General features: G+C 48.3%; 1 protein-coding gene across 2 annotated transcripts in view; it reads right to left on the bottom strand.

Moving 5' to 3' along the window:
- inaE (inactivation no afterpotential E) overlaps nt 1-18,803 on the bottom strand; it is a 203,551-nt gene extending 184,748 nt beyond the window's left edge. For both annotated transcript variants that reach the window (XM_050168729.3, XM_050168732.3), the window contains exon 1: nt 18,171-18,803. In XM_050168729.3, the coding sequence (XP_050024686.1) occupies nt 18,171-18,265 (95 nt within the window). In that variant the 5' untranslated portion in view covers nt 18,266-18,803. The remainder of the gene's footprint in view (nt 1-18,170) is intronic.
- Between the last annotated feature and the right edge of the window lie 396 nt (nt 18,804-19,199).

Below are 19,199 nucleotides of genomic sequence, written 5' to 3'. Positions count from 1 at the left end.
AAAAGCAAATAGAGCTAAACGCACAAAGAGAGATAGCGGGGAACGCTGATACGTATAAAACGGGATCCGGCACTGACGTCGGCGATGAGTTATGACGTCAGCCACGAGACGCTCTCGCCCCGGCGATTAGTCATCGTTTGTAGCGCGGCCGCGTCGAAAGCGATATAATCCGAGGGGGGGGGGGCAAGCTTTATGCCACGTTGGGGGGGGGGGAGCGGGAGGGGGGTTGATGCTGGCTGCAGGAAGGGGGTGGCCGGCAAGCATCCACGACGGCTTGAGCGGCAAAGCCGTCGATAAGAAACCAACGAAAACGGGAGCAAAGCGAGACAGGCTAATCTGCCGCAGCCGGCTCCGCCAGCTCCCGCACTATAAATGGCCGACACTCGGTGGCATCGCGTTTGACCTACAGCTGCCTCCTGTGAGCGTTGATGCCCCTGCGGCTGGCTCGGCCATCGAAAAAATCCCGCATGCCCCATATGCCCCTTTGCCCATGATCATATATGATCCTACAAGATCCCATATGAAAGCCTCCCCCTTCCCCCCCAATCTGTGTTCCCATATAGGCCCATATGATCCTAGAGGATTATACCGCGGGGAATATGGGTATTTTCCAATAGGCTTGGCTATGCGAGAGAGAGCGAGAGCTCCGTTATGAAATGCAGAGAATCCTGCGGGCGTGCGCCTGCATACTACCCTGCATACTACCCTGCATAGAAAAGCGGATCTGGGAAATGAAGATGCAGGAGAGAGGAAACGAAAAAAAAGAAAGAAAAAGAACGCGATGAACTATACAATCATGATATGTACAGATGAGAAAAGGTGACAGTGTTGACGTAAAGATTTAAACAAAACTTGTCAATGAAGTCACTGTTTCGGAGGAACATTAAAAGAAATGTTACAGCTCGACGTTGTTCGGAAAGAGAACGCATATGATCTATAGTATGCGTAGGTCCAGTGGTTCGTGGAATGCAGAATCCAGTCTGCCGAAATATCTAGTAATTTCGACTCTGTAACGCGTGGGGAGTAGACGAGCGTACAACTTACGGCGTGTCGAGAAGACATGTTGGATAGCGTTAGAGCGTTAACACCTAGAGGACACGGATGAATCGCGCTTGTGTGCATTCGCTCGTTTCGCGCCTCATTTTCTATTGAGTTAAGCTGGCTGGAGCTGTAAGACAGAGCACGTCAGTCGGTATGTGACCTGGAAAGCAATTCTGAAAATGCATATGCTTCGATCAATAGCAACACAAGGACATATTTTTCTCGGCAACGTGATATCTTTCTTCTTCTTTGTTGACCTGAAAAGTTTTACCGAAATACACATTTCATAAACACACACTCCGCCGTCGTTGTTAAATATCGGTGAGAGTGTCTGCCTGGATCCTGGAGCACAATGTACATATACATATTTCCCCAATTCAATATAAATCTGCTGTGGAAATATTACTGCTGATTCCCGTTAACCTTGTTGCCTTCTTTTTATGGTTTGAGATGATCATACATTATATTGTTATTTGGATTAGTAATATATTTAATGTGTGATAGCTTGCTTGTAGTGCTGCATAGAGCCATCCATATATATACACGGTCGAGCATAGTGACAAGATAGGAGCGCTACCGGTCATGCGCCTGTGAAGACGCACGGCTTGTCTTAAAACCCTACGTTTCTTTTACTCGCCGACAATGGCGTTGAAGAACTGCTAAAATGTCAGTCATTGTTCCTTTAGTTTTCTTTATTATTTTCACATTCTGTTTGCAGCATATAGAGGATGCTTTCTTAAAAGTGGGGCATCGCGACACGTGAACATTGTTCATCGTTTCTTTTTTCCGATGACCCCTCCACGTCCGTCGCGGGTCACCCCGGCATTTCACTATCTTCGGAATCGGCCCACGTATGAGGAGTGCTTAACGCTTGCTTCACTTCAGCCGCAGGTCGACCCGGCATTGCACTGTCTTTCGGATCTCTTTTTCTACACGCGGACACGATATAGTGGGGAAAGTGGCCCTCAACAGGGCTGTAAAAAAAAAAAAAAAAAAGAGGACCGCACACTTTCTACAATGTGACACATGCGCGACGAGGAACGTGGCTCAATCCTTTCAGCAAGCTGCCGAAACGGTTCGTTCGTCCAGAAAGAATGCGCAGGGCCCGCATCTGACAGGCAATTAACGAGAGCGACGGCGGCGTTGCCACCGGGGCCGTATCACCGCAGGAAGACTTTTCTTTTTTTGTTGTTGGCGATGGCGTCGTATGCGGACTGCTTACGTCATTCCGGGCTTCGCGCGCTCGCCCGCGCCGAGTGCTTACGTCAGCGAGGACGGCGCGTGTCGCGGAGCTTTACCTTTCCGAAAGGAAATATGGATGACAGAGGCGTTCGTGTTTTAGCCTACGTGCGCTGTGCCGGCAGTCGAGAGCGGGCTGGTGGCAGTGCGGAACCGATGAGCCGGCTAACGCCGAAGTTATTCCCGTTTGATTACGCACAGCTCACGTTCGCCTTAAGATACTGTTGCGATATATCAAACAACGTACGTCTAGCGTTTGTAAATTTTTGAAGTTTCCCTGGTATTAACGATTTATTATTACTGTTGTTGTTATTGTTATTATTAGCATAATCACAAATAAACACGAGCTGACTGTAGCGCAAGTATTTGACATGGCTATAAGATTTTGTTTCACTTATTTATGCAACTTTAGTTCTGGATTAAGTGAACTTGACTTATTCATATCACTTGACATGAAGTTACGATCGAATTTCTTGCGTTATTTTTTCCCCATACCCGTGCGCTGCATTAGATATATTTCTATGGGAAAAGGTGTAGCCGGCGCCAATTAAAGGGTGCCAATATCACCCACACATCGTATACTTAAAAACACGCAACGGCCGCAAAGATGATCTGTGCGATGCATATTCATTACATCGAAAACCTCCTGCTCGCTTACACCAGTACAACAATCGGATCTGGGGCTGAGTTCTCAAAGCTTTTCGTTCTTAAAAGCCGTCCGTCTTTGTCCGGCCGCACGTGCTCATTTCACCTTGGCCGCTGCAGACCCTTCGCTGCCATTCGCTTATGAAAGGATGCGAGGCAGTCCTCGCGTTCAAAGGCACACAGGGCTGTGAGTGCGTTTTCCTGAATGGACAGAGGGCATACCAGCGGCCTTGAGTTCAGAAACGATTGACAGCACTCTCGCCGTGCTCACTCTGCCATACGTTTCACGTAACTATATATAAATAAACATTAAAAAGGTAGTAGCACAGCTTTGACAAGTTAGACCAATCGCGTATTGTTCGTAGTCGTCTTCAATTACTCAAAGTGCTTTTTTTTTATATAGCGCATCTCTTATGCACCTGTTCCTACTGGGAGCGTCGGCGTTGCCCCCCCCCTCGTAACCAAGCTAATGAAAACACAGAAGGATGAAAGCGAACGCGGAGCGCAGCGGAAGATGAAACACGGCGATAGAGGAGAAAGCACGATGAGGAAAGCGGAGGAGGAGGGTGCAGCGGACACGTGAGGCAGAAGCGGAGGAGGAGGGTATGACGAAAGCGTGATAAGAAAAGCGTTGTGCCGCGCAAGGCTTGTCTCTGTGGCGACGATGGCTACGAGATGGCGCCAGAGAAGCGCGCATCGTCTGTAAGGAAACAAAGCGCTGCATGAGCGGAAGTCTGTCTGCGGCGGCTGCTGTGAATCGTGCCCACGCGTCACCCGGGCGCTGTCTCTCGCTATGTCCCGATTAGCGAGGCAGTCGCGCCACATTTCGCGCCATTCGCAACGTGCAGCACGAGACAGATTGTCCTCGTAAGCCAATATATCGCGAAATGAAAAGTTATCGGTGATTTTTCTTGCGAAACGCGATTAGTTAGCTAACTAGTTAAGCATAAATATAAAAAGGATAAGTTCTCGTTTTGGGTCATAAGTCGCAGTAGAAAGGTACAGCGTGCTCAAAAAACAACCAATTAAGCCATTTTCATGGCGTTATCTTTAACGCCAGCCTTTCTTTTTCCAGAGCGCTGAAGAAAGGCCGTGAAATATGAAGGGGAAATATGACGCCACTGCGCGTTTGCGCATTTGTATCGCAGCGCTTTCAATCCTGTTTCTAAAGAACGAAGCCAGCATGTGCAGTGATATAGCTGATTTATGCCGATTTCTGTAACAGCCGAAAAGTTCGCTTTCCTTTGTATTTATATTCTGCCTATATTTGAGAACCCACACTCTTCTGGTACGGAACTTTTAGGCTTTCGTCTATTCCACATCGTTGTCTTAGTGTAAAGTTCATTAATCGTAATTCATTAATTCATTATTTTGTTACATAAGTCGTTCGTTCATTCGTTCGTTCGTTACCGCTATTACGACTTACCGCTAGCTAACCGAAACTCCCTCTCGTTAACCCCGCTACCTTTCTAAGCATCCTTTCTCTCTCTCTCTCTCTCTCTCTCTCTCTTCGTGCTAATTCGTGCGTTGGCTGTTGCGGGAAATGCGTTGTGAGCAAGGTCTCCGGAGAGAAAAAAAGCAAAGCGAGCAGCTAGTCCGCGCTAAATGTTCGTGGACCATAAATGCCACGAAGATTGTTTTCATTTTTTGTCAATGTCCACAGCCTAGAAGGCGACGTCACACTACACCATGATTATGCATAAGGTTGAGGTTACACTTCTCAGCTCCAAGTTGAAAGCATAGTCCGGTAAAGAATGGAATTTTTTCGACTAAACATACCCCGCCTCACCCCCCCCCCCCCCCCCCGAACTCCTGTCCTGGACTGTGCCGTTCTGCGTTGTTGAGACTGTCGCATCGTCATCGTTCTTGCAATCGTGTAAGAAGATAAGGACACAGGATAGCGATAAGGAAGGAGTGAGACATGTTGCGTTTAATTTACTCATCCCCTGTCATGTATTCTGTGTCCTTGTGTTTCTATACTCTAGCACAAGAACGATGCAACCTCGCCAAATAGGCACGTTTCAAGCCTCGTTACCACGTCAATAAATTGACAGTTGGAAACTGCTCATGAGCCGAACCCAGCAACAGATGTGAAAGTGCACTGCGCACGTTGGCTGTGAGAATACTCAACCAAGTTTCTCAATGTTTTTATGTTAGCCGTCTTTAGCGTCAAATCTAATTATCTTGAGAGCGACATTGCAGCAACATCCACGGCAGGCTCCCCATTCCTACAACAAAGCAAGTCACAGCCAACGACCCCTGCACTGACCTTTGGCTTTCGCCTAGCCTTGCTGCTCGAAACGATGAGGCTAAACACAAGGCTAAAAAACAAGAAGAAAAAAAAGAACAAAGAATGACATATTCGGTCGTACGACAATAGAATGAGCCTGAACCAGCCCCTTGCGTGAAGAGTCACGATCACGGTCGTTACGGGCGACGTCACCGTCGTCGTCTTTCTGCGCGAGCCAGGCGCGTCGCATACGCAAGGATTACAAAAAGAAAAAAAAAACTGAGAAAGCAAGAAAAATTGAAGATAGAACGCGCGATTGTCTGCGAGCGGTCAGAAAAGCGCTCTGTCGAAGGAAGCGAATTTTTCCATTATCCCCGAAAATACAATTCCCATAGCCGCCTTTCATATACTCGGCCTTGGTATGCTTCGCCTTTCTTTCTTTCTTTTTTTTAGGCCTTTTGTCTGAAAGCAACATTTTCACGTCTTTCCACGGAACATTAACTCGGGCGACTAGGGGGCGCAATATGGCGACGCGGTCTTTCTTCCCTTTCCACGGTGCACCATCTGCTGCTCGACGGTTGACTTCGGAATCTAGGCTCGTCTGCTTAATGAAGAGACGCAGACGGCAGTCGACCGCAAACGGCACTGCACCAAAGGATAGAAGAAAGCACATATAAAGCCTGAGAATGGAGACTTATAGTGCAGTTTCGGCGAAACGAACAGAAGGAACAAACCAAGGCGAAGTCACAGGGAGTCCTTAAGCCTAACCGAAGAAAAACAAAACAAAGCCTTCCCTGAACGCTTTGCGCAGAACTGGCGAGAACGAAGGGAGACATACTACGCGCCAATATCAGAATGCTGATAAACAAAACAGCCACGCAAACAAAATGGACATGCGACGGGGCCGTTGGAATCCGCGCCGGAAAAGCTGACTGACGGTCAACAAAAAAAAAAGAAAGGAAAAAAATACGGCGCGGCGTCACGTGATAGGGCAAAAGTCAAACGCCCGCGATTGGTTTCTACGTTAGCAGACGGCGAGCGGATTAGATCCGAGCAAACGGACTGCGCCCAGACGACAGCGAATCACCCAATGTGAACGAACAACATTGAAAAAGCGCGTGGCCAATGCACTGGTATAAAAGGCTTACGGGCTTCTGACGTCACGAGACGGGAGGTGGTGGGGAACGTCGCGGAAGCCTAATGGCCACTTTGCCGACAGGCTCGCGCGGGGCCCAATGTTTGCGATGGCTTGGCTTCCGAATCGAAGCCGCTCTGCGTGGCTAAAGTTCACTTCCACAAACTACTGCACGCAGGGGGAAGTCAGAGTCACCTAGCGTATAAAGGAGGTTCGCCTTACGCAAAGCGTGGACCTTATCAAACGAAAGAGACCCGACCTTGCAAGGTAGGAAGACTTCGGCCGTCTCTTCAAGTAAGCGAGTCACGTAGAGACGCCGAAGCCATCTGCGACATAAGTAAAGCGGGGCGAGCATTTCGAAGGTCCGTGTCGCTTGAAGTCATCGAACTTCTCCGCTTTCCGACTTTACAGTCTCTTCTCTTCATTTAGTATTTAATGCACACATAGTAACGCGAAGAAACAAAGTATACACGTTAAAGAAAAAAAAGGAGGGAGGAAGAAAACGAACACTGATCGGGAACTGGCTCGGGAACTCTTCGTGATCAGACAGAGACGTATCACATTACACTTTCGGCTTCCCTTCTATGCTAGTGGAAAGAATGTTACAGTCACACAAAATTACAGCATCGATTGGCAAATACCCGCCAGTAGCAAATGTGTAGTTCAAGGATCACTTTGTTGCTTTTGGTTCATAACTAACTAAAGCAATACCGAAGAGGATTGAAAAGAATAAGCAGAAAAAGAAAAAGAAAGAACGCGATTCTGCGCATCGATCACATTCAAAAACTATAGTTGCGGTAGTAACTTGTTTTCTTTGATCTTTGGTCTATTTTCATACGAACACTATTTCAGTGATGTTTCCTCACTTTCCTGCTATATACTTACTCTCAACACATCACCTGGACTGGAGAAAGTGAGACAAAAGAAAGGGGAAAGGCAGGGAGGTTAACCAGATGGGTAGATCCGGTTTGCTGCCCTACGCTGAGGAGAGAGGGGAGGTAAAGTGATAGCAAAGTAGAGATAAAGAAAGAAAGGAGCATAGACACACCTCGACGGGAGCTCCCTATACAGTCATAGACCATGGACCTCCTTTTGTACTTGATATTTAAAAAAAAAAACTGCAACCATTACGTGAAGCAGTAGACTGAAAAATTGGAACTGAAACACATCCTTCCATCGTGTGTGTATATCGAACCGCTGTGGCAACTCTTGCAATTCACTCTGCCATGTGACACGCTGTATCTTACGCAACACTTCGTGTGCTCCTGTTTGTGTGTTCCTGGGCGTGGGGTCGGGCATTGGTGACCCGTTTCGAAAGGCGCCAAAGGACCATGTTCCAACTTGCATTTTCGTGTATACGGCGCCGATCTTTCTCAACGCAGATCAGTAGGAGTTCTGAAAACACCATAGAAAACCCCGCTCACGCTTTGCCGACGTGTCCTCAGCGACTGCGGCCCAAACTGTGCTCCTCTCATGCTGCGCCCGCATTCAAAGTGCAACGCGCCTCGTTTTCTCCCCCAGTTATCTACTTTCGAACTTGGCAGAACAGGAAGTTTGGCTGTAGTTAGTATCGACTGAACACGATGTGTACTCTGGCACGAAAGACGGGCTTACTCTTGTGACCTGTCCTTCCTGCTACAATCTTCGTTAGAACTTCGCCTTCGGCGAGTACCGCGGCTTGGATTTTATTGCAACATCCTTTTGATTATCTTACGCCGACATCATGGTATCGCCCTTGGAATGGTAAGTGAGCTGGGTGGGCAAGCCTTAATTACCGAAACTTCGTAAACATCTGTAGTGTGCGTGTGTGTGCGTGTGATGACTGCGCGTATCATAGTTATCCCCCATCACCTGGACTAGCATGCCAGGCGATCAGCCAGGCCAACATATCCGACGTATACCGTTATGGTTCGTATCTCTATACCCGGATGGGTCATTACCGGAGGCAGTGCTGCTAACGAAGCGAGTGGGCCCTCTGGCTTGGGTCAATTTACTCACGGTTGATACTAGGTTCCAGCCACAAGAAAGCTCAGGAATACACACACACGCACACGCGATAATACTATTTTTGTATGCCGATGAGCGAGACGAGTAAGGGGAACGCAGATATCTTTTTTTGTAAGTTACAACAACATAAACTCAATAGACACTGAAGCCAAGAAAATTAGCTGTTCTCTTTAACTGAAGCATAGAAATTACAAGGAAAATAGAAATAAATCAAGCAAAAAGGAAATGACAGCTTGCCACAGTTGGGAGAAGAAAAAAAAAACACCTTCAGCATTACGCGTGCGACATTCTGTCACTGATTCATGAAGCAACGGCTGTCCCATAAACACTGCTGGGGCCTTTTTTCGTGCGCGTGCGTTCACTAGACCTACCCTGGGAGTGCTAGTCAGAGATCACGGCCACGTCGACGGATATGGAACGTTCGTTCAGCCACGGCGCTAAGTTTAGGTGGATGTCGCCAGTAGCAAGCAGAGGGTCAAGGCTGCAACGCTGACGTCACTTTCTCATTTAAATTTAAAAAGTAAAATTTACCCCGCGCCTTCCTTTGCTAGTAGAGTAGAGAGCCCCTCGGTTCGCCTCATTCGTGTCGCGCCTACGCTGTTTCCAAGAAAAGCCTCCGCATTCAATGCGACACTATCGAGCGCTCAAGCATGGCGGAGACTCCAAAGTCCGACGTGACTAGACAAAGCGAATGGCACCACCGCCTCTCCACTACACAGCACGAGCGAGGAGATGCTTCAAAACTCGCTCCGAGTCCACGAAGGCAGACAACGAAAGAACAATGCTGACTGCGAAGACTTGAGGCGCAGACGCAAACGTGACCGGCCTGAAGAATTCAAACAATAACTCGTGAGACAGAAGACGCGCGCCACAAATAATACGATTACTTCCTTCCAAAGCGAGATCATTCCAATGCAATAGACAGACTCGGTGAGTCTTTCTAGCCTGTCTTTAAGTTCAGGTGCACAACGTCGGAGGAGAAAGGCTGCTCAAACGTTCGCTAGCAATGACGCACGCGCCGTTGCACTTATGATTGGAAGCCGTGGGAAACAAACGCGAAACGCTCTTTCTTTGTTTTTTTGTGTGTGTATACTTCGAAATCCAGGATTCGAAGGAAACCCGTCTGCTCGGGAAAATTCATGGCGGCAAATATCGAGCGCAAACCAATCGTTGAAAACTAAAAGGAAAAAAGACGTTTCGGCCCCCACCACGAGAGCCTGTTCACAATCATTGTGAAGAAGGCTCCCGTAGCGAGGCCAAAACGACTATTTCTTTTCCCTTCCTGTTTTAAACCATTGGTCGCCACTCGACAGTTCTCGCCATAGGTATACTTCGCAGTCTTTCTAAGAATTGATAGCGCTCTTTTCCTTGCGTTCTCGCGTTGCATCAGCAAAGAGCCAGGACATGAACAACCAGCGCACGTATAGGGGGCAGCGAGCTGGGAAAAGACTTAGCTTTTGTGCGCGCAAAAATCTTTCCAGGTCTATTCTGTTCCTTTCTCTTCTACGTGGTACCTTATTTTGTTGTAGCGCAAGCTGAACAAGGACAACAGAAAGGCACATCTGTCACACACACAAAATAAGATATGCCGTAGCAACAAGCCCCTATAGCTATTTTCATCGACTTCTACGTGGGTTGCTGTCTAGCGATTGAGGTAAAAAAGTACCTCGGCGGCACCACTGCTCTATCTTATGCAGCAAAACAAAGGAATGGGTGATAATGCAACAAGCAATAAGCAAAAACTGCATGAAACGAGCAAACGTAACGACATCCCAGCGGAGAGTTTACTGACGTCTTGCCAATTTCGCTACGCGAATAATGCGCACACTTTGAAGCCCTTATACATCATTAGGGCAAGGACACCGCGATATAAGCGTAAGCGAACTTTTCTAGGGACCTACGTCACTGTTCCATCCCAAGAATGTTGTATGTCTTTAAATTTTTTATCAGCGGCATGGAGAGACGGACCGACGAACGTACGGTTGACAGGATGAATGAATAGGCTCACGGGATGGGAAGAATTGATAGATCTAGCGGATGGTTTGTTGAATGTCATGAGGACGGTGCCCTTTGAAACAAAGTTGATAGCTGGTACAACCAAGATCGTTGTATTATATTTACCCCGCGTGTATTGTCTCGGCTCTCGTAATCCACGGTTCTTAACAACAGGCAATAGTGTCTTCGATTCATCAAGATAATTAAGTGTAAGATACAGCGTTCCCTCCGTTGTGTGCTTGCTTTGTTTTTGTGCCATCTCCAGCCATATCTTCTTGCTAGCGTGCTCCCTCCCCCCCCCCCCCCCCATTTACTTTTGCAATCTGTCTTGAAAGCCTCAGAGAAAGTAGGTCCACCCTTGTGGACAACCGCACTTCTGGTTCTACATTCCGACATTCTTACAAAACGTGCTTAATAATTTGAGCATAGTTGCCGCATGCTTCGGGCACCGGCAGCTCACAGTTTAGCGTAAAAGGAAATTAAGGTCACGTGCCATGTCCAATTATAGCTCTAATAGTCTACTGTCTATGCCCTTTGGGTCGCCGTGAAGTCCGTAATGGTCGGACGTAAAGCTAAAGCAGATGTCTAGAACTCATAGTTACAATTTCGGTGTTTCAAAAAACGAAGCAACTAGCCGACAAAAAAAAATTGTTACCCCTTTACTATCTCTCTCTTATCGCCATTCACAGCTATCCACCTGAACGCAACGCGGAATCTTTGATGTAGGCCCTTAATATACCACGGTTCGGGAAACCTGACAAAAATTTGAAAGCGGTAGGTCCCAAGAAAACCTCCCACGTACAAACCGCTGCGACCTTTACGCGTAGATCTGCTGGGCTCGCGCATGGCGGGAGACGAGGGGAATATAGACGTTCGCCGTTCGCAGCCGATCAAAGAGAAATACGATCATTCGCAGCAATAAAACAGCACGGCGGTAAAACTTGATTAGGGTCTCTGGCCCCCGCACCAACGCGGCAAGAAGCAGAACGCAGAGAACGGAAACAGTGAACGGAAATGGCAAAGGCCGCGGGGCATCTGACCGAACTGAATGATCCAAGTCTTGCGCGTTTATTAATTATTGACAGTCACACGAGAAGCACCGATTGGCAGTTATAGCAACGATGGAGCTGCAATGGCGCCTGCGGAGGAATCCGCTGTTGGATCCACGCGGAAATCCTTTCGCGAACGATCGCCAGAAGAATCTCATTGTTGCATGTGTTACTCTGAATCCGATTGCTCTACAATGCGTTCTTGATGCGACAGAATTATTCAGCACGCTCAACCGGGCTTCGCTGCTCCTGCTGATGTGGAATAAGGAGGGCCGACCCTCGAAGTAGCGTAATCAAAGGCCTGCAGAACGATAGTAGACCGAACCTGATAATGCTATCGCAGTACAGTCCCCTTCAAGTGTAGCGCAAGGACCTGCGAGTTCTCGTCTTGCGATATCCGAAGACATTCTTTTTCTTCATTTGTATTCCCATTTTCTTAATATGGGCCCCTTCGGCAAATACACAGTTCTGAAGCGTTTGGATGCTGCATCGTTTCTGTTTATGAACGTTATCATGCATTGGCCTCCCGAAATGCCAGTCGCTGTCAGTTCCCGCGGGAATCTGCGGCGTCTCTGTCCACTTATGCAAGTTTCCCGCTCTTCTTCTAGCACGAGTAGCACAAGGGGATATTTTGCGGGAACATTGCCGGTCTCACGCTAATATTTCATCCCGAAGATTGACCACCAACGTCTGCTCATCATCGCACTTACTTCAAGTCCATTTTAGGCAGTTGTAGTAGTTGACAATGTAGAGAGAGAGAGAGAGACAGATAGATTTTATGTGCAACAAAAATGAACAGGGCGTTCTTTTACTTCGTCTCTGCCCCAAACGGTGACCACGCTCCACGGCGTACGCGAGAACTTTCGAAGATGGGGTTAGGACAAGGGACATGAATATGGGACAAGAGGTCAAACCCTGGTGAGGGAGCCCCAGAGCTCCCTTGCTTTTGAAGGAACACTAAAGAGGGAGAAAAAAAAAGAATTATTTCAGCTGCCTTAGTGAATTATCCTTCTACAAGAATCAAGACACCACTGAGAACAGTCTTGGTAAACCATAAAAGGCCCGAGAAGGAAAGACAGGCGGTGGTGGCGTCGTGATGTTTGCGCACCATGCAGCATACAGTGACGTCATGGATCTTTACGGCGCCACCGCATTTACCATTTTGTCAGGAAAAGTGGACTAGATTGTCTTCTAAACGATCCAAAGATTGAACTGACAAGTTCCAAAAACTTTTGCTGGGTCAATGGGACCCAAACACGAAATAAATGTTTTAAGATCTGTTACAACATGCTTACATACGTATGCCGGCGCTGCGGTTTCGGTTCGTCATTAAAGAAAGAATGGAACTCAAACATTCAATTCACTACTTATAATGAACCCGTTATTGCGAAATTATTGTAGTTTTAAATAATACGTTATCGACCTCAACTGATTTCGTGTATTTGCTCAGTGTTCATTTAGAGTGCAATTTGTGACGCACTAATGAAAGGGTGTCAGTTGTTGGCACGCTTGGTTCGCTTGGCCGGCACATTTCCTTTAGTGTGAGCGCAAGTGAGAACGCATTGCTCGCCAAGGCAGCTCCGTTGAGTCAACACCACTTAGGTACAGCGCAAGGCCTGTTCTCTACGTCGTGCTACTGGAGCGGAGTTTTCATTGCCAAGGATGGCGCGACGAAAGCGGTGACGTCAAGATCACCGTTGCCTACTCGGGAGCATCCCCGTTAGATTCTATGGCAGTCGGGCCGCTATAGCGTGACGTCAAGGATCGGAGTGAGAAGGCCTTGTGCTATCCAGGTGGTGTTGGTTGAGTGCGCACTGGTCGCAACTGAGTCACCGCAGCATCCGCTCACAGCTGGCGCTATCGGTTGAATACGGAAGCCTGCGGGACTGTGCAAGGGCAGCCGCACCTGCGCAACCACGGCTGCACTCCACGCATTTCTATAGTTATTTACCGTTGCTTCCAACCGGTAGCGCGGCTTCCTGACTACTTTGTGCGCGCGCATCCACTTGCGAGCAGGAAGGGGACTGACCCGCCGCAGCATACACTCTTAGGCAAAGTTACACCCTTTGGCTTGCCCCTTCTGCCACACAACAATAATCGTTATCTGCCTTCATGCGTTTCCTTTCTTTAACGCTGCGAGCCCGGTACTTTCCAGTAACGAACGGCACGCGCGTTATCAGCATAGAACAGTTTACACCCTTTGGAGTGCCGCTTCTGATAACGCGTTAAAGAAAGGAAACGCATCAAGGCAGATAACGATTATTGTTGTGTGGCAGAAGGGGCAAGCCAAAGGGTGTAACTTTGCCTAAGAGTGTATGGCGTACACCGTCGATAAGGCTTCTCCAGCGACACTCCGAAACATGTGCCCTCTCGACAATCGACCGCGAACAGCGAGCGATAAGGCGACGCGTGCTGCAACGCGCAGTCGGCTGTAGCGTCCGTTTCGTCCCCCCAAACACTCGAAGCTTGTATTACAAAGGGGCGTGTTCGCGGTCCAGCAAAGAGCTCGCCTAGATGCTTGCGGCTCTAGAAAACAGCGAGAAAATCGGACCGCCGTCTATGCACCTGCCAGCGACCATGCTAATTGACTCATTCACTATCCTAATAGAAAATTCAACGGGTATAACGTCCACATTCAATAGCTGTGCTAGATGAGACGCCATAGTGGAGAGCACCTCGGCGGTTTAATTTTGACTGCCTGCGGTCAGTTAACGGCGCTTGTCTAGCTGAAGCTCACTAGAATCTAACCAAATCAACTCAACCGTAAGTGGGCGAGTCATATCTAACCGAAGGCGCGTTGTTACGTTCTCCTCTCTGGGAAAGTGGCCGCCGCGAACGAGATTCGAACCCGCGACATAGCGGCCAGCAGATGATGTCCAAGCCACTGTGCCATCATGGCCGGCAGCCCCGCCAAGCTAAAGTCCAACTGCGACACAATTTTGAACCGCGTACAAAGCCTACTTTCAGATAGCGTAAAAGAGCTGCCTCCCAGCAGAATTGTACGTTCGAATTAAGATTGCCCGCATCATGAAAAGCTCGAAAAACTAGATGTTTTTCATACCGAAACTAAAAAGCAAAAACAACGCCATTAACGATCACCGGATATGACGCGGGAAACCGAAATCTTGAGAACCAGCCCTGAAACCAGCGCAGCGCCTATAGGCATGGCCTTTGAGATCCGGCGGCGCGGGCGGCTCGCCTAAAATCTCAGAGCCCATGTAGCCGGACCTGCGTCATATCGGCTAACTACCAAGGCCCCCGCGCCTTCTGATTAGGGAATATCCAAATGTAGTTAATAAAATTGGGCACTTACCAGTCCTGTGGATTTGCCGATATTGTTGATGATATTATGCTACTCATTTACAACGCATTTTGGCCAAAGTAAAATTTAGTTCCAGTTGCTTTAAGCGTTCCAGTGGAATGCCAAGAAAAAAAGAAATAATGATACGAGCAGGTCTCTGACTTGCTGTCGCACTACAGGACCACGACCTCGACGCACTGAAACAGATCTTGCCACGTGGGGACTCCGGTACGAGTCCCCACGTGGCAAGATCTGTTTCAGTGCGTCGTTTCAGTGCCGTTACATTGTGATGCTATTTTTCATTTCTTGTGTATGACTGGCTGTCATCTTGCTGTTATGCCAACTTACAAGGGGTCGGGACCTCGACAAGCTGTCCAAGCTTTTAGTCCTGTACTCCTCCTTCTTTAAGGAAATAAAATGATTGATTGATTGATTGATTGAGTAACCTAACCTCACACAGCGAATTTGTGTATTCTCCATCCCGCCACGATCCCGATTCCTATCGAGCATTTCGCCACACTGCGCAGCGATTCGGTCACGCATTGCAAGTTGACAATCTCGATGTACTATTTGACGAGTGACAGGCACTAGGGGTAACGAACGCATCAGAGTGACAGCGCCTCACAGTACAACAAGCGCTAAAGAAAAACAAAACTAAGTGCGTCGATTTGCGCAACGTCAAATTCCACTTCGCGTTTCTCCTCGCGCGCGTCGCTGTTGGCGAATTCTAAAAAAATGTAAGGGCCGGCCACGCCGTATAGACTACCCACACGGCAAGTAGTTTTTTTTCCTCAGTCTTGAAAGTTGGGCTTCTGCGTCTGACAGCAGCGCCTCGCCAAGAAGAAAGCTTTCGGGGCAACATTATGATTCGCGACGCTCTAAAGTGCATTTATTTATTTTTTTCTCTCTTTTTTTTCATGCGAGAGTGGATGCGGGACAGTGGGCAAGAGCGTGCGCCTCTGTTTTACAAGATAACGGGACGCACGCATTTATGCGGCCACAGTACAAAAGAAAATCGAATTGGCCGCGCATCAGGAATCCATGTTGCGGTTCTTTGACGGCGAATTTACGGGGACATCTTTAAATCTTTTTTTCCATGCGGTTAATACTTCTCTCTGATCATTTTTTTTTCTTTTTCATAAGCTTTTCGGAGGCTTTTATCTCATCCGGGTCACTCTCGCTATTCATGACGTTGGGCCTCCTACGTCACACGCACAACAGAGAAGCCCTCTTGCAACGCGAGCGGCTACTCGTCTGGAAACTAATCATGCAAAAGAAAACGAAAATTAAAAAAAATAATTATAAACGTAAATATTCTTATTCTCTCTCTATCTCTCTTCTTTCTTTCTTACAGAATCGTATAAGATTGCTTTTGTAACGATGATGTGGGCCACTGAAACAGTGGTTAAAAATATGAAAAGAAAGGAAAAATGAAGAAAACAAAATGGCTGCTTCGACACTTGAAGTGGGGGAAAAAAAAATATCGTCAAGGTGGAAGAAGGATAAAAAAAATAGCAATCGAGGCAGTTTTATCTGAACCTTCTTATATTCACAATATTTATTTGTTTGACGCAGTGACGGCTGCGAGGCCTCGCGCTTCAGAGTTTCAATTTGGCTGTATAGTACGATGTTACAGTCATAACTTCTTGTAGACGCTCATAAGAGACCGAACGTGGGCAACGAATAACTCCTTCCTCCTGCACTCAACACCCTCGTGGAACACGCTTCCCAAGAACAAAGCTACGTGCTCAGATCGAGGGAAATTTAGTGAACAACTAACTCGCCACCTGCTCTTGGTCGAAACACACCCACCGCAACGCGTTCTTGAATTGCTTTAGTACTACCATATACGCTACTTCTTTCTTTCTATTTCGTTTGTTCATTTTGTTACCCAGTTGCTGTTTATTGTATCGCATTTGGAATTTGGATACAAGCCCCCTTGTGTAATCCTTTCGGGCCCTCAACGCGCAATAAATGAAATGAAATGAAAGTCGCTCCAATTTCAGGCCTCTTTCTTGGGGGGCGTGAGGTCCACAAAAAAGGAGTCGACTGATACTGAAAAAGGAGTCGACTGATAAAACGCGCACGACGGTTGCATTACCGTCTTCAGTAATGGAAATTGAGTCATCCCGAAAGATTAGATAACGTTATCCGATCGGTACAGCGAACTCTGCCAAGCGCCACAGCTTAAGGGATTGACAAGAAGAAAGTGCGGGAGTTTAATTTTTATACCTCACGTTTTAAACAGTTCTATGTTTCCTCTTCAAAAAAGAAAGCTTCTTCAAATTCTACTCGTTGCTGCGTGTGGGTATATGTCATCTCTGAAGGAATCGGCCTCAACAACAACTCGCACAATATTACACTTCATCATAACCTACCCGATTCTTGGCCACTCCCCCAGAGTGGGTACGTGCCAGTAGACCACAGGGATCTGCATCTAAATCATTCGGCAAAACAACAACTCGCCATGACACCCCGCTACCGAGCACGAAGTCGTTAGTTCGACTCCCGGCCACGGATAAGTGCGCCGCCCAGAGTGCTCATCGCTGCCCAGTTGCCGAAACAATTACCGCGACTGTATTGACACAATGTTCATTATCGCTCCTGTGCATGCAAAGCGCCAAATCTACTTGGATTCTTGCTCTGATTGGCGCTCTTTCATAGGCGGCGCTTCAAGCAACGCGAAGCGATGAATCCCGTGTGATTTGATAACCCAGCTGCGAGCGACAACCAGGTGAAAAAAGCGGCGCAGAAGTGATTCAATTTGTCGCGCTAAAAAGGAGTCGACTGATAAAACGCGCACGACGGTTGCATTACCGTCTTCAGTAACGGAAATCGAGTCATCCCGAAAGATTAGATAACGTTATCCGATCGGTACTGCGAACTCGGCCAATCATCTGATCACGTGGTATCGGGAGGCAAATTAGGAGGCGGCAATCGCCTGCGTTGCTTCCGACGAGAGGGCAGCGCTAAGTGAAAGACAGTTCCGGACATCAGTTCCAGGAAAAGGGGAAAAAAAGAAAGAAAAAGACAAAGAAGGTATGTCGCCTCCGTAGCGGCCGTAAGTGCCTGCTACCATGGCAACAACATCACGGTAAGCTCCATCCGAGAGAACTCCGAGAGGAGGCTTCGCTTTGCAAGCAACGCTCCTCCGCGCATGCGAGCGCATTACGGCGAAGCCACCCTGCTGCCAACCCTCTCTCTCCCGGGGTCTCAGTCGGCTCCGAAGTTTGGGATCCATCAAGCGAATTAAAACCAACCGATCGCTGACTCGTCTCCGAGTCCGCTGCAGACGTAAAACGACTCGCCTTGACCCGAGGTTGTAATTAGGAACGCGTACTCCGGTAACCACTAACTTGATCTCAGTCAACGCGTCCAGACCGCATTCCTGATTAGGAAAGGACATTCGGGACGGTGCTAGAGCTCGCGCCTCGAGTGCTTAAATGCCCCTCGTGGGGGAAAATATAAACAATAAAGCGACGCAGTGCGAAGGCGGGCGGCGCGAAAGCAGACGATGCATTGACTCACCATATCGTGTGCAGAAGTAAGAGGAATATCCCGGGAACCACGAAGTCGTCCGAGCCGACGGACCAGCGCCGCTTGAACACCACGACACCGGGCATCACAGGTTGTCACACGCGCGCGCACGCACACGCACACACGGAGAAGGAGCAGAAGAAGGAAAAAGAAAGACAAGTGAGAAACACACGGGCACGACGCACGTTGCACGCCGTGCTACAACTGCACACACTTTCAAGGGACGCTCTCCGTGAACTCGTCAAACGACGCGCACGAGCGCGATCGCATCGGATCACAGCGACGGCTGCGGAGGCTGCTTCCCGGCGCGGCCCCGAACGAGCAGCAGTCGAAGCGAAGAATCCCCGCGCGCGGCTCGCGGGAACCACGCCGCAACGCCTTCATCGCCGAGTAGCAAGTTGCTCTGCGCTTGCAGTTTCTCCCCGAGTCTCGTGGTCCTTTCAACCGTGCACGCCCGTGTGTAGCGCACGCGTTGAATTTTCGCCCGCACCTCGGCGGCGAAGCGTCTACAAGCAGGATTTCCGACCGCAGAGAAGCGCACGCGATGCACTGACAAACACAGCGAGCCGCGGCAACCACTTTGCAAGGGGAGATTCTCCCCCCAGCCAACCACCGACCGCCGCAAGCCCCACACCGACGCGCGCTTTTCCGGAGACACCGCGGAACGGCGCCACCGAAGCATAGTACTGAGAGAGCACGGACAACTTCTGCTGCGACGAGGAGAAGCCAAGCGAGCTTGCGTTTGCGAGGCGGCCATGTTGCGTCTAATTCGGTATTATTGGCGACTGAAGGTAAATCAAATTACTGGTGCGTTCAGAATTATTTTTTTTGTTAAGATGGAAAGGTCTCCGTATGTGTCAAGCTCTTGGTTCTGTACTGAAATGCAAATAAAGTTGAAAAAGAATACAAAAAGACATGCAGCAGATCTAACAAGTAGGAAACTACATACAGTGAAATTTTGTGCGAGTGCATAAACAGTCGAAACACACGCGTACTCGCATTTCATATAGCAAGGCGTGG

The sequence above is a fragment of the Dermacentor andersoni genome, chromosome 10 (assembly GCF_023375885.2).
Source record: "Dermacentor andersoni chromosome 10, qqDerAnde1_hic_scaffold, whole genome shotgun sequence".
Classification (NCBI taxonomy): Eukaryota; Metazoa; Arthropoda; class Arachnida; order Ixodida; family Ixodidae; genus Dermacentor; species Dermacentor andersoni.
Note: the sequence above shows the minus strand (reverse complement) of the source record. Positions and strands in the feature narration are given on the sequence as shown.